Source organism: Perca flavescens, chromosome 15, assembly GCF_004354835.1.
Source record: "Perca flavescens isolate YP-PL-M2 chromosome 15, PFLA_1.0, whole genome shotgun sequence".
NCBI classification, from domain to species: domain Eukaryota; kingdom Metazoa; phylum Chordata; class Actinopteri; order Perciformes; family Percidae; genus Perca; species Perca flavescens.
In genome coordinates, this window is record NC_041345.1 from 32,929,842 (window position 1) to 32,945,669 (window position 15,828).

The following is a 15,828-nucleotide window of genomic DNA, read 5'->3' on the forward strand; positions in this document are numbered from 1 at the left end:
GTATACAGTCAGTGGTCAGTATCACTTCAATATACATATATACAGTCAGTGGTCAGTATCACTTCAATATACATATATACAGTCAGTGGTCAGTATCACTTCAATATACATATATATAGTCAGTGGTTAGTATCACTTCTATATACATATATACAGTCAGTGGTCAGTATCACTTCAATATACATATATACAGTCAGTGGTCAGTATCACTTCAATATACATATATACAGTCAGTGGTTAGTATCACTTCTATATACATATATACAGTCAGTGGTCAGTATCACTTCAATATACATATATACAGTCAGTGGTCAGTATCACTTCAATATACATATATACAGTCAGTGGTCAGTATCACTTCAATATACATATATACAGTCAGTGGTCAGTATCACTTCAATATACATATATACAGTCAGTGGTCAGTATCACTACAATATACATATATACAGTCAGTGGTCAGTATCACTACAATATACATATATACAGTCAGTGGTCAGTACCACTTCAATATACATATATACAGTCAGTGGTCAGTACCACTTCAATATACATATATACAGTCAGTGGTCAGTATCACTACAATATACATATATACAGTCAGTTATTGTGTCACCAGCAACAACACGTTGCTCACTTTTGTTCCAGTAAGTTATGAATCATAATAACGTTTAAACGAATCCGCGGAAAACTCCGGAAGTGACGTAGTACGTCCCGCTCAGCGTATACGAAGATAAAAATATATAGGCCTAACATTCGTAATATTAATGTTTTTTTCTAATGTTGGATTTGAGGAGTTAAACAATAAATATAGTTATAATATTAAAATACAAATTCCACATCTCATCTGTGAAAGAATGTTCCACGTTGTACGTGACAATTTACACAATAAAATACTAATAATGAAAAAATTGTGTTTTATATTTAGCACTTTGATTTGCCTTATATATACTATATAAAAAACCTACAGTTGAGTGTTTAGAAATACAGCCTAATGGCTTGTTTGACTAATTTGCATTTGTTTTGAATTGTACTGTTGTGAAAAACAATAAACTATATACAAAGAGAAGCATTTTTTATTTTATTTTCCATACATAGTTATTTAAAAACACAATTCTCTAATTTTGCAGTTGATGAATATTAATAGCAAAGACTAAAGGGGAAAAACATGAGTATATTTATGTGTGGGACTTAGTTTGATTTAAAATCACACTGCATTATTAGTTGTTATTAAATAAATTACTTTTTTGAAATATCAATTTATGGTAGGCCTAACATATTAATTATTATATTCAGAAGATGATCCTCATATCAATCACCGTGGTTACAGCTTGTAGCCATCCTAACCTTTGTAGCCTTTACTGAGACTACCTTTTCAAAATTAAGAAGGGACTAGTTTTAAGAAGCATTTTCAGGAAATTAAAAGGATAAGCAGATTGTTACCGAGGTTTTTGTTCACTGAGTAATATGTTTGGGTATGTATACATATACAACATTTGTATATATATGGCATTTTTGGCACACTTCTACCTCAGCACTACTGCACAAAGACAAAACTCACACATCTCATTCAACCATTTCACAAGCTGAGAAAAGGGTCATGACATGGGTCAGAGCAGTGGATCCCAACCTTTTTTCCTTGGTGCCCCCCCCCTCATGTCTAAGAAAAGCTGACCCCCCCTCCCTTTGAAACTGAAGTTGAGGTAACTCTGGAGATAGAGCTGGGTCAGAGGATATCAGAGGTCATAAATGATGAACCAATCCATCGGCTCTGCTCCTATAGGCCCAATGGTGTTCATATGGACAACATGCACCTTTGGCTGGAAGGCCCGTGTTGAAAGTGTGTGTTATCATTTAGAGCAGACACCCATGGTGAATCAGATGGTTTATGTTATACAAGGCTGCATTACAGAGAATTTTATTATGACTCTCATGAAGGTTGTGTAGAGGAATAGAAACCAGTCTCTCCAGGCAAGCACACAGAATATGGTCTGCTCTATCTTTATTCTCCATGCCAAGTATGAGCTCTTATCCTCTGGCAGAAGATATGGGTAAACTTAACATTTCTAAACTATAAAAACGTTGATGATGATATAGGCTTAATTTGGACCTACCTCAATTAAAACTTTAAATAATGTTGCTTGAGATTGAGGGTGTGCAATAGCTTCATGATATGAAGCATGGTTGTGTTGCTCTTGTCACTGTTTGTGAAAGATGAGCAATAGATTGTTGCTGTGTGATGTGCTTCAGTCTGACTACATATCACTTTGTTCATGTTTTTATTGTAAGTATGTCAGCTGTATGATAAAACAATATGTCAAGTGTTATTTGTGAAGCATTTGAACTCAAGGCAAATATACCTCTGGGGACAATAAAGTATCTCCTGCTAAGTGGTCTCCATGATGTGTCAAAGTTAAAACGTTGTCGTAGGACTATAGCAAACACATCGTTGGAAAGGTCTCAACCTGGAGAGGAACATATGTCAGTCTGAAGAGGATACATTACTCCTGCTTTGAAATATTGACCTCTGAACCTTGAACCCAGTACATGTATGAAGGCCTGTCATTTAGCAACAGAAGGTTCTACACACATAAAACCAGCTGTTATAGAAAGCTCTGGACCTCAGCTGTCATGTAGATATGGTCACCAAATTACCTACTGTAAGCACTGTCAAATATGGTAATAAGCTATTTTCACCTATTTAATGATTCGATTTTTAAAATCTGATGACACCAGTGTGTTCCCCATCCCAAAACCCCCGGGGGGAATCCAAAATTATACACTGCCAACTTCTACTTATGAGAAATCTGCCAATCTGCCTATCTCGTGAATAATGTTGATTAAAACAGCGGTTATTGGGCTAAAAATACCAATAATAACTGTCACAGATTTCGAGTAAAGGGGCGGGGGCGTGTTTTTTTCTTTCGTCGATATCCGACGGTGAGGGAATAACATGAATGTCTATCTGACGGACCCTCTCGTCGAAAAATAACGTCAAGGGTACCCCTATTTGGTTGAAACTTGACGCCAGGGTCCTTGACCATGCGTCATACATTTGACGAGTAGGGAGTGAGACTGTGTTGGCTATTTGTAATCTGACATATTTGGGTTAAAAAGAATTAGGATTTTTGTACACAAAACATATGTTAATGTTTATGAAATATAATGTTTTATTGTCATCAAACTGCCCGACCAATATATAGGCCTACAAGTCCAACTGAAATGATTAGTTGCTAAATCAATTAATTGATTGACAGAAAAACTGCTTTGATCGTTTCCAGTTTCAAAAACTGTGAGGACTTTTCGATATTGCTGGGGTTTTTTTTGTACCTTAAGTACATATTTTTAATGGAATATTGGTGGTAAAAGAAAATGTTTATTATAACTATCTGTATGAACCTTGTTTAATTGACTAACCCCAATGTAACAATATTTTTTAATCAATGATGACATAGATCAAACTTGAAAAGCTTGAAAAGCAGTGTGTTTAAATGCTCCTTCTTACAGAGGCTCAAAACAGCCAAGAAGGGGACTACACACACACACACACACACACACACACACACACACACACACACACACACCCGAAACAATGGTAAAGATTGTTTCCAACGATTTGTCAAGTGCTAGCAACCTCTGACAATAGAAGACATGGACATGGAAGATGCTATTTGCAAAAACAATATATGTAATCATTAAAGTAATTTGTGTATTGTGATCAGGTTGTAATCAAAAGGGTGGAATGTAATGGGAAAATTACATTTAAGCACAATTCCTTATATTTTTATGTTTAATTCATACTTTACTTCTCTCACAAATGCTGAAAGAGTTTATCTCATTTTCCACATGTAGATTTTGATTCTAACTTTGTGAGACATGCAGTCTGGAACATTATGTGAGCTGTTAGCCTGAACCGATAAAGGTACAAGGTCACCCCAAAACTATCTCATGTATTCCCATGCCAGTTAAGATGTAACTGGGGGGGTGAAAGTCATACAGGGAGGAGGAGGTGAGATGACTCCAAGATGTCTCTTGTATTTCTCTGATTGTCTTCATTTGTATCAGATTGCCTGTCAAAATTCATAATAATCCAAGTGCGTGTGTTTTGTCACTCTGAAGATGTATATAAGCCTGGTGTTCTGTTCACTCATTGGAGAAACTGACTCCACACTGGGCTGAGGCCTTTTGTGAAATCATGTTGATCGTATTTGCAAATATATCTTTTTTAATAAAATACAAAACCCCAACTTGGTTTTAGTCTCAGTCTGTCTTATTTGTTTCAATTTACTAAACTCTGAAATTTCCCCCCTTGCTGCAAAGGAAACTTCCATAACAAGAGAGGGAGAAAGAGAAAGAGAGAGAGAGAGAGAGAGAGAGAGAGAGAGAGAGAGAGAGAGAAAGAGAGAGAGAGAGAGAGAGAGAGAAAGAGAGAGAGAGAGAGAAGCAGGAGTTTGGCAGGGCAGCTAATTCTGAGGGAAGTGGCTTGATTAAGGTCAGTAACGTTAGTGGTCTGCAGCAATGGTTCTCAAAGGGGGGTCCAGGGACCCCCAGGGGTCCTTGAGAGGGTTCCAGGGGGTCCCCAGCAAAAAGTGAAATAACTTATTTTCACTATAATTACATCCATAATTAACACAATATTTCATAGATTCATTCATAGACTTTCTGTAATAAAACATATAAAAGCATAAATCCTATCAGATGGGGACCCTTGGACAAAATTGTATCAAATGGGGGTCCGTGGTCTAGTTTCTGTCAGTTTAGGGTTCCTTGACAGGGTGGGAAATTTACTTTTTTGCCCATCAGCCACAGTGGCTGGTGGATGCCCAATTTTACCAGCCAATTATATTTTTTACCAGCCACTTTTTCCGAAACTCAAATTTATAAAAGAAAGTGCACTAGCATATTTTGAATTGCTTCAATGCATTATTTTTTATTATTAATACATATTTTATTAATATAGGCAAATAAAGAGTGATGTGAAAAAAGCCTGCGAGATCATGGTTAAATTGTGTTTGGTCAGTGTGGTCATATTCTACAGTAATTGTAGGCCTACATGTTTAATGAACAAAAAAAATAGCTTTTGTAAAAAATTGCTATAAAAGTTGCTATGTCTTTTGTATTTTGTTGCAATGAAGTTGCGAGAGACAGTGAAAGTTGCTTTTTTTGTATAGTTCTTTAAAAATAAAATGGAAACTTATTTTGGGAAGAATAAAATTACTCTGGGCTGAGTTGTCCGAGTAACCTTATAAAGGCTCAGGATGCTGCAAATGTTGGTATAATATGAAAATGGCTGGTGGATTTAAGACAAAAAATAATAATTCATTGAATGAATCAAATTTGAACATATGTGTCAGTGGCTTGTTGATCTTTACATTGTTAGTTAATATCCTATCCTCATACGCTTTGATAAAGTACGTATTGGACTTTAACTTATCATTGCACTTACAATAACATTGTTGTGGCGATCTATTGGGAGGTGTGTCTGCAGGCGAGTACGTGTGATAGCGCCCGGCTTGCTTTACAGCGAGCGCGCAGCTCTGCAGTGCGCCTCAACAGGTGAAAGAAATTAGCAGAACGCCAGGAAGCTTCAGACAATAGAAGCAGTGGGAGTTTGCTCAGCTTTGCACTAAGAATAGCGGAAAAAAGAAGAAATCACAAAAGAATCACGGAGTAAACTAATGGGAAAAGGATAAGATTAAAGGGACTACCGGTAAGCTCACATCTCTTTACTGGACTCGATGCGATCGCTGGCTACGTAGTAGTCTTTATAGGCATGTTGAGAGAGACGCATTGTTAATTGCACTATTAATAGATTGAGGCTAAACCATTTCTGTACAGTAATAATCTTATGCTAATCTACAGTAAAATCGTTGAGAATGCTTGTAGGTTTAAAATTATGAATGAAGCATGTCATGTATGAATTTTGTACATAATGATCTAGGGTAAACCAAGAATGTAAAAATAGAGCTGGCTTTCTGGTTATGCAATGGCTGATTTACACTGTGTACCTGGGCTGATAAATAATGGAATAATGGTTAATCTATGTGTAAATTATACTTATCCTTTGCCTTTGCCTGATGTGCTTTATTGTGCTTTATTGTGCTTTATTGTATTTGATGGAAAATATTGAACTTTATTTAATTTGTTTATTTTTTGTGTGTTTAAAGGTTTTTCACCTTTCTTGTTACTGGTCAAAATAAATAGAAGAACGAGTGAAATCCTGAGTCTGGTCAATTCCTTCCCTTTTCGAGTGTGGGAAGCCATGATGTTGAAGATACACTTGTAGCTGTCCTCAATTTAGGTCATCGTGTACGTCTAATCTCCGTTCTTTCCTGCATCCACCGTGTGTGATTGTGTGTGCGTGCACGTCAGTCGCGGGGGGAACTGAGTAGCAGAGAGCTGACAGGATTCAAACAGCAGCCGCTGACTTTATATTGAAAAATGGTTCCAGCGTACATTGATGTTAAAATGTAATCAGGTTGGCAGGACGGTCTGAAATGTCTTTTGCTGGACGTTTTGTCAATGCGCCACTTGTTCGAAAAGTACTTTCTCTTTTTCTTTACTTGGCCCTCAACAGTTTTTACATTCAAAGCTACTGCTGACTCCGCGGCGGGCCTCTTAACACCGGGGATATGTCACCACATGTTTTTAACCGATAATTTTCATTTCGTCTGTGCCTCAGCTCAGCTACATGATGTCATGGACTAGCGCTGAAAACGACTCGACAAAAGTCTGGAGTTGACGGAAATATGCGTGGTCAAAGTTCTTCACAATAAAAGTCCTCCGTTATTTTGGTAATTGAATGTTTTTATTATGGAGCAGCAAAATCCGGAAATGTTGGGGATTCATTAGCAGTAACGTAACGCGACTCCTATAAGGAAACGCTGTCCAATGTTTTACAATCCACCCGCCACTGTGGCTGGTAAACATGGCAAAGTCACCCGCCACCAGCCAATGACGGGTGATAATTTCCCACCCTGTTCCTTGATGTCAAAAAGTTTGAGAACCACTGGTCTACAGCAGGGGTCTTCAACGTTTTTTAAGCCAAGGACCCCTTAACTGAAGGAGCGATGGAGCAGGGACCCCCTACAGTATAAAATCAAGTTGCATATTAAATTGGGCCTAGAATAACCTGTAGGGCGGCCTAAAGTCTTTATACATATCTTTCAATCCTAGTTACGTCCCTGCTGATGGCAGAAGTAAGTGACATTTTGATCTCCCTTAACACACAATTTATGTTCATGTTCGATTTATTGTTTGACTTATTATCATCTCATTGCAGAACACAGACGCACAGAGACACACAGACAGACAGACAGACAGACAGACACAAAACGTGCAGCAAATGAATCTTCCATCTGTTAATAAATGCTCTGCTGTAACTGCCAATCTGCTGACTGGCTCTTATTTCATGTTGAACATGTGATATAAAACCATGCCTTTGTTCAGTGTAGATTCTTTTGAACTTATATACCCACTTTAAAATGCTCCTCCTCCCACAATACTTTCAGCTAGAGACTCCAAATAAACTTCAGATGACAAGAAATTGAGATATCAAACCGTGTTCCTGTTATCACTGTTTACGTTTCATGCTCATTTCTTTTCTGAGTTTAGAACAGATGTGTATTTAGCTTCTTTAGACTTATAGCTTTTCAGCATTCACACACTGTTTCTCAGGATGTTTTGATTGTCCTTAACGCACGCAATTTATCTTCATGTTTGATTTATTGTCATCTCATTGTAGAACACACCCAGTAAAGCATTCACACAGCAGTCCTCCTACATGGAGCTAAACGTCTCAGAGTTTCCTCTAAACAGCAAACATTGTTTTAAAGTCAAACATTATTTTGAGGAGATGTTCTTGGGATCAGATCTGAGTGTGAGGATGTCTTCTGATGGATCTACCTGGTAGATATTAGATGTCTAGAGTGAGCAGCAGGGGGCTCCATCAGTCTGTTTATGCTGATCTGAATAAACTTTCACTTTCAAAGGTCAGTTCTATCTTTGGACAGAAAATATCTCCAGCAGACGGAGACTGAACTGGAGCTGAGAGCACGTCTGGACCAATGTCTCTCAGCTGAGGTAAAAACGTTGAGACTAAGGCTAACAGACTGAGATTAAAGCTAACAGGCCATGAAATCATGCTAACAGACTGAGACTAAAGCTAACAGACCGAGGCTAAAGCTAACAGGCCCCAGGACATGATGTCATGCTAACAGACTGAGGCTAAAGCTAACAGGCCCCAGGCCATGAAATCATGCTAACAGACTGAGACTAAAGCTAACAGACTGAGGCTAAAGTTAACTGACTGAGGCTAAAGGTAACAGACCGAGGCTAAAGCTAACGGACTGAGGCTAAAGGTAACAGACCCAGGCTAAAGCTAACAGACCGAGGCTAAAGCTAACAGGCCCCAGGCCATGATATCATGCTAACAGACTGAGGCTAAAACTAAGAGACTGAGGCTAAAGCTACCAGGCCCCAGGCCATGAAATCATGCTAAAAGACTGAGGCTAAAGCTAACAGACTGAGGCTGAAGCTAACAGACGTAGGCTAAAGCTAACAGATTAAGGCTAAAGCTAACAGATTGAGGCTAAAGCTAACAGATTGAGGTTAAAGCTAACAGACCGAGGCTAAAGCTAACCGACTGAGGCTTAAGCTAACAGACTGAGGCTGAAGCTAACAGACTGAGGCTAAAGCCAACAGACTGAGACTAAGGGCCGGGACACATCAGGCCGATTATCGGCCGTGGGACAGTCTGGCGAGGTCAGTGACTCAAATCTGTTCGGTGTCTCCCGTGTCGTCGTCCGTCTGGGGGGCTGTCGGCGTTCATTTTGGCTGACCTGACATGCTCGGTCGGTGGCAGGGCCGTCGGGACTCACCCGGAAATGACGAGCGGAATGAGGTGACTACAATCTCTCAAAATCTGATGAAAATCTTTTAAATTGACCTTTGTTGAGCTGATATGAAGACAGATTCAGCAACTGCACGGCCTATTTCTCGCTTAAAATGTTTTCAGAAACACGTTTCAGTGAACTATTTTAGTACAATATGAGATCGTATTCTGAACGGCCGCCATGACAGTCCAGGTCTGAATTTCCGGAGAAAACGAACCCATGTGACCTGTTCGTCCAATCAGCTGCCGGTTTTCATTTCTTGGGCAACATTACAGATTAGCGCCGCCTGTTGTTATGGAGGCGTATTACGTCTCGTCTCCTCTCGTCTTTTTGACGTGTCCCGAGGCAGTTTTTTGGACTGATCATATCGACGGGGTTTTCTGTCAACGGTCGGCCGTCGGCTATATGTGTCTACACCTTAAAGTTAACAACTAAAGCTAATATATTGAGGCTAAAGCTAACAGACTGAGCCTAAAACTAACAGATTGAGGCTAAAGCTAACAGGCCCCAGGCCATGATATCATGCTAACAGACCGAGGCTAAAGCTAACAGACTGAGGCTAAAGCTAACAGGCCATGATATCATGCTAACCATTTTAATGTTTAGTTTAAATCATGTACTGTACATCCATATCATTTATTTTAATTACACTTTCAATACATTATCAGGGGCATTTCAGGTGTGTTAATAGTTTCCTTCTTAGTCCCTCTCAGATAGTCCAGTTATTTTTTGGCATCACAACACAAGTATTTTGGTCCATTTTCTCCAGTTGGATGAACAGGTTCACTGAATGTCAGTTTTGTGTGTTGAAGCATTACACAGAGAACTACAACCTCCATCATTGATCTGATCCTGAAAACAAGAAGATGGGTGATGTGATTAGCTGTCTGGCGGAGTTTGAGAGGGAGATGCGTAAGAAAGGAATGGAAGATTTTTTGGAACGACTCAACGACGGAGAGGCTCCAGATCTGAGAGTCATCAAGAGCATTGTGATGTTCGCAGGTCTTAAGTCTTCAGACACTCTGAGACAACACTACGAGAAGAGGAAAAGGGAGACGGGCGGCTCCGCTGATGACTTGATCAATCTGTATGCTGCAGACTGGATCAAGAGCCTGGTGGATAAACTGGCCGACTTGACACCAGCTTCTGCACTGGCGGGCCTCGGAGCGCTGGTCATCGCCATCATCATCGACTCGGCTTCCTTGAGTCCGCCTGAGGAGAGCACGAAGGACGCTCTGCGGAGCGTGTTTGCCGAGGAGAAGGCCTCCGAGGTCTGGGATCAGATCGACGAGTGCCTGAAGAGATGTGAGATGCACATCAACAACGACCACGAACTGGTGACTGACATCAGACGGATCGAGGTCCAGCTGAGCACCGCCCTCACCAAGCTGAAGAACTCCATGGTGAGGGACGGCCACATGTCGTCTCAGGCTCTGAAGGCCTGGGTGAACGGGGCAGCCTTCCATGTCCAGATGCTGATTCACCTGGTGAGACTCGGAGGGACTCAAACCTGCGACCCTGTGGAGAGACTCCTCTCGACTTACCTGAGAGACCTGGACACGCTGTTCAAAGAGCACAGGGAAATGGTCAAGGCTAAGTGCAGTGTGAAACGGATAGTTGTATTTGATATACTGCCTGTTAAATTTCTGGTGGATGATGATTTAAAGTTAGAGTATAGGATGTCTGGTTTTGGCAGCTTTAAGGAATACTTTGAGGCTTATTATGATCACAGATACCGCAGGCAGAAGAGTGACATTGAGCGTTACTTCAGTGACATAAGAAAGAACCTGGTTAATCAAAGAGGATACTTTAAAGTGCTCATGTTATGCTTTTTAGCTTTTCCCTTTCCTTTATTGTGTTATTTGTGCATGTTATAGGTTTACAAAGTGAAAAGCCCAAAGTCCCCCCCAAAGGGACTTACCATCTCCAACAGAAAACACTGTTCACCAACTGCTCCAAACAGCTCCATTGTAGTCCAGCCTTTACTTCAGAGACAAACGTGGTCACTTTGGAACACACGTTATAATGCTCACCTAGCTGCTAGCATGGCCCGCCCTCATACTCTGCTTCTGACTGGCTAGTAGTCCTTACCTAGGTACTGTTGGGGCACGCCCTCATACTCCGCTTCTGACTGGCTAGTAGTCCTTACCTAGGTAGTGTCAGGGCACGCCCTCATACTCTGCTTCTGACTGGCTAGTAGTCCTTACATAGGTACTGCTCATGTGCAACTCCCAACAAAGATGGAACAGAAGTGAGATGTCTCACTCTGTAGCTAAAACAGAGACCTGAACACAGGGTGAAAACCTCTAAATACAATTATGAACCTGAAAATGAGTATAATACGAGCACTTTAACGTCTAAACATCCAAAAAATATAATTTTGCTTAGCAAGTATTTTACAAAATACAATGTATCTGTTATTATATTATATTATATAGTTTTATTGCTTGCATATTTATTTCATTTACTTAAAAAAATATAAATTCCTTATTGACTTGTTGGTTTCTTATGGTGTATTGAGGATGTTCAGACTCTGACTTGTCTCAGTATGTCTGACTCTGACTTGTCTCAGTATGTCTGACTCTGACTTGTCCTAGTAGCTTTATTTGTGTTAATAAAGACACCTCGTGGATGATAACAGAAGTAAACAGATGCATTGAAGTGAAATTAGATTAATCTTTCTTCTTTGAGAGGGATTTACCATGAAGTCAGACTTTTGACTGCATTATCAATAGTTGACAGTAGTATTGTATTATCAACAGTATTATAGTACAATCAATAAATAATCATTTCAACTACTTCTGTGTAAGCTGCATATTGTTCCTTGTTGGTTGACAGTATATGTTTGAGAGGCAGTCAGGAAGAACATTTCCAGGAAAAAGCTTCCTCTCTCTGTGTGTTGCCGTTCTCAAACTCTGTTCTCTTCTGGAAACAACTACAACCTTGTAGCTAGCGAGCTACACGCTGAAAATATCAAGTTTAGAAGAAGATGTGGACGGTGCAGCAAGTCAGGTCTGCTTGGTTCTTTCAGGGAAGGATTGTGGATATTTAAGAATATGTTTAGGACATGTCTTCTCTAAGTGGGAGGTTTTGGGAGCAATTGGTGGGATTGTTGTGGACAAAGTACACACAGAGATACACTGGTAAGAGTTGTACTGTATTATGACAACAGTATTATTAACTTGCTACATATCTCTGGGGGATAGCTTCATTTTCAGATGAAGCCATCTAAATGTTCCCCTCCAAGCCAGAAGCCAGCCGGTTGCCTCCCAATCTCCGGGGGTCCTGACCGGGCTTCCTGCATCCTGACCGGGCGTGTCTAAAATCCACTGTAACTTTTTTTTTTACAACAGTAAACAATAGTCTGTTGTAAGACCATACATCATCTTGTCTTCCATAATTTAAAACATACAATACATATGATTATTTGTATCCATAGATATATACACTAGATATCGCCTTGGGGTTCTAAGCATGCTTCAAAACCGCCGCCATCTTGGAACAGGGGTCTTGTCATAGGAAGTCGCTAGGTAACGCTCGTAACGCTGCTATCTTCGCCTGTACTTCAAATTCATGGATGATGCTGGACTTTTGTGCTGCGTATGGATGTTCACACGAACAAAATTTAAAAACCAGACAGCAAGTGCTAACATTTCACAAGTGAGAATGATATTTTTCTAGTTTTATGATATTGAATGTTACGAAATTATATTTCTGGTTACGTTGGATTGTTTCAGTCCTTGGTTAACGACCGCAGCTAATCCATGCTAGTTAGCTAGCTAGTTACCCATTAGTTAGGAGAACCGACAATGAACAGAATGTATTTAAATCAATGTAATATCATCGTAAGATGTTGGAAATGTGGACAGTTGTTTTGGTCGCTATTCAATAGTTTAAAAGTTTTAGAGACTGAACTAAAACGCAAAAGTGCTGTGCGGCTGAGTTCAGTCTCCGTCTATTTCCAGCTAGCATGCTACGCTAACTTCAGTCAGCATTCTTGGCTAACGGAGATGAGTCTAAAAGGCCGTACACACTGGGACAAATATCGGCGTGCGTTATTTGCCAGCGTTTTTTCAATGCGTTTTTTGTGTTCACACCCAAGCGATTTTTGCTGACGATGAGCCGAGTGAACATGCAAATTCATTCCCTGACATTAGATGGCGCTTAATGTAAAACAGAAATACCCCGGTATACAAGGTGGCGATTGTCAAACGTTTGTGGGAAAAAGTTACAAGCCTGTGTACATGAAAGACAATTACGTGAACTGAAACTCATCATCAAGGCCCATTTGCTCTGCAATACCACTCCATAGAAGTTCTCTTTTGTCAAGATTTTTGTAGTCACTGTCACGTTTGTCATAAAGCGCTTTATGTTCCGACACCAACGAGACCAGCAGCTCTACGTTCATCTTGCCTGGCATCTTCCTCGTCGTATTTCTTCCCGGCAGTGTAGACGCTACTTGGCGTATATCTTCTTCGCCGTTACGTATGTGTGCTCGGCAAGACCGTTTTGTGTGTTGAGCGCCCCCAAGTTGTGTTTTACTGTAACTTCAGAAGCTCCAGACACGTGAGCAAAAGCGGCAATCTCATTGGTCGGATAGAAAAAAACGAACCCGAGGCGTTTTTAAAAAAATGACGCTTTTACGCAAGGCGTTTTTCGCGTCGGTGTGCACACTCACATAGGCACCCTTTGTTTAGTCACGAGGCGTTAAACGTCGGCGAATATCGCGCGCGAAATTCGTCCCGGTGTGAACAGGCCTTAAAGCTAAAACGTCCACCTGAACAAATTCATCCAAACATACTGAATCTGGCTGTTTACCCCGATTGTATCTGATGAGCCACAACGTAACGGAAAAAAACAACAAAGAACCGGGAACAACCCTTTTCAGCCAGGCCCTTTACTCTGCTCTCACTTGGCTATGTCCCTTGAAGTACACTAAAAATACTATGGACTTATGGATTTGTTTTGTTTGTAGATTCCCAAGTGATAAACAGAGACGTCAGTCATGGACAATAGCACTCAGGAGAGAGGGCTTCGAGCCAAAAGACCGCACCTTACTGTGCAGCTGTCATTTTCGGCCTGACGATTTGACAGGACTGGACAGACCATCCGTTTACCCCATCCATTTTTAAGTTTCCTGATCATCTTTCAAAAGTTTGTCACAGAATTTTGTTTTTCACACAACATTTTGTAATTGATTACGTGTTCCTATAAGCTCAAACAATGTCCCTTTTCTCCAGCAGCCTAGTTCATCCAGGTTAAGCACAACGTCAAACAAAGTAACTGAAGAATCTCCACACCCATGGTCCAACACACCTGTCAGGGGCTTTGTAAGACCAGACCTCTTTGATCACTCAATCTTAAGGCGTTTTTCCATTACATGGTACCTGCTTGACTCGCCTTGACTCTACTCGCCTCGACTCGACACACTGTGCGTCCGTTTTCCATTGCAGATTTTAGTACCGCCTCAGCATGGCTGATCGTATATGCCAGCTTGACGCACACACCAGCGCACAAGTATAAACATCAGGCCACTTGAGCTTGTTTTACAGTTCTGTGGAGGCTCCACGCAGAGCTTTCGCCTAGCCTGTGGCCTGATGTTTATACTTGTGCGCTGGTGTGTGCGTCGAGCCGGCATGTGTGTGTGTACGTAGGCTACGGCGAAAGCTCTGCCTGGAGCCTCTGCAGAACTGTACAACAAGCGGCGCCGCAGTAAACGGCCGTGACCTAACGCGACACACACACACACAGAACGTCGAAGATGTGTGTTGCCAGAAGACACATTTAGTTTGAAATGAAGCTGGAGGCAGCAAAAAAAACCACAGCTGGCTAAACTATTTAAAAATGGCGGGTTTGTTCAAGACACCGCCCTCTGTCGCTTTCACGTCACCTTTTCGGCTTGCCTCAGCTCGCTTGGAACCTCGACTGAGGTGGTACTAAAAAAAGTACCTGTTAGCAGGTACCAGGTACTTTTTTTCGTAATGGAAAACCAGAAAAGGCGAGTAGAGTCGAGGCGAGTCGAGCAGGTACCATGTAATGGAAAAGTGAAATGATTTCAACACCTTTCGATGCTTGGTGGATGTAACAATGACATTTTACAAACAATGAGTTTGTAAATATTTTTCAGGATCATCAGTATGCCTTTGACCCAGTTAAAGCAAAAGACAAGTTGGATGTGTCTCAGGAGAACGTGGAGAAGTTACGATGGGACTTGAGAAATGCGAAGGACAGGGAAAGAAGAAAACAGAAGACAGTGGGCTCCTTGTTGGGGGATTTAAAAAATAACAAGATGCTGACGGAGGAACTGGAGCAAAAGCTGGATTTCTACTCACACAACAACGGGGAAATGAAACGCCACAACAGGGAAATTAAACGCCACGGTTATGGTTAGGAAAAAAGACAAACGGGGAAAGGAACTGCAACACGCGGGACAAAGGTACAGCCACACGCGGGACGCGATCCCCGGTCTCCCGGATGAAAGTCCTGTATTTTCTGCCTCCATCCACCACCCCAACCCACCTCCCTATGCGGACTTTCGCCTTATCAATACTACTCGCTACAGTCAGCGTTCTGGGATCACAAAATATGCTTCCCATTAAAATGCATTGCTTTCAATTTCATAATCGCCACATGAAAAAAACGCCACTTACGTGTCCTGTCCACGACTTCATAGATTACATAACGTAACTACATAACGAACTGCCATGAGACCGGGCTGATATATCTATGATTTGTATCAGTTCCTTCTACTTCTCTGATAGTACATCATCCATGATACAGTACATAACAGATTTATAATATATGAATTAATTTGTCCCAGACTTCTTTTGCTCTGTAGCAGTCCATTAAAATATGCTGTTGAGTCTCCTCATAGTTGCAGTGAATCATTGGGCATTTTGTTGTTGTCCAAGACAGCTCTGACAGGAAGTCTGTT

At 40.9% G+C, this 15,828-nt stretch overlaps 1 protein-coding gene across 1 annotated transcript; it reads left to right on the forward strand.

Moving 5' to 3' along the window:
* Window positions 1-7,993: 7,993 nt before the first annotated feature.
* LOC114570042 (uncharacterized) lies at window positions 7,994-10,775 on the forward strand. The gene is made up of 2 exons (XM_028600240.1): window positions 7,994-8,082; window positions 9,707-10,775. The coding sequence occupies exon 2, from the start codon at window positions 9,761-9,763 to the stop codon at window positions 10,769-10,771; it is 1,011 nt and encodes a 336-aa protein (XP_028456041.1). The 5' UTR covers window positions 7,994-8,082; window positions 9,707-9,760; the 3' UTR covers window positions 10,772-10,775.
* The last annotated feature ends 5,053 nt before the right edge of the window (window positions 10,776-15,828 follow it).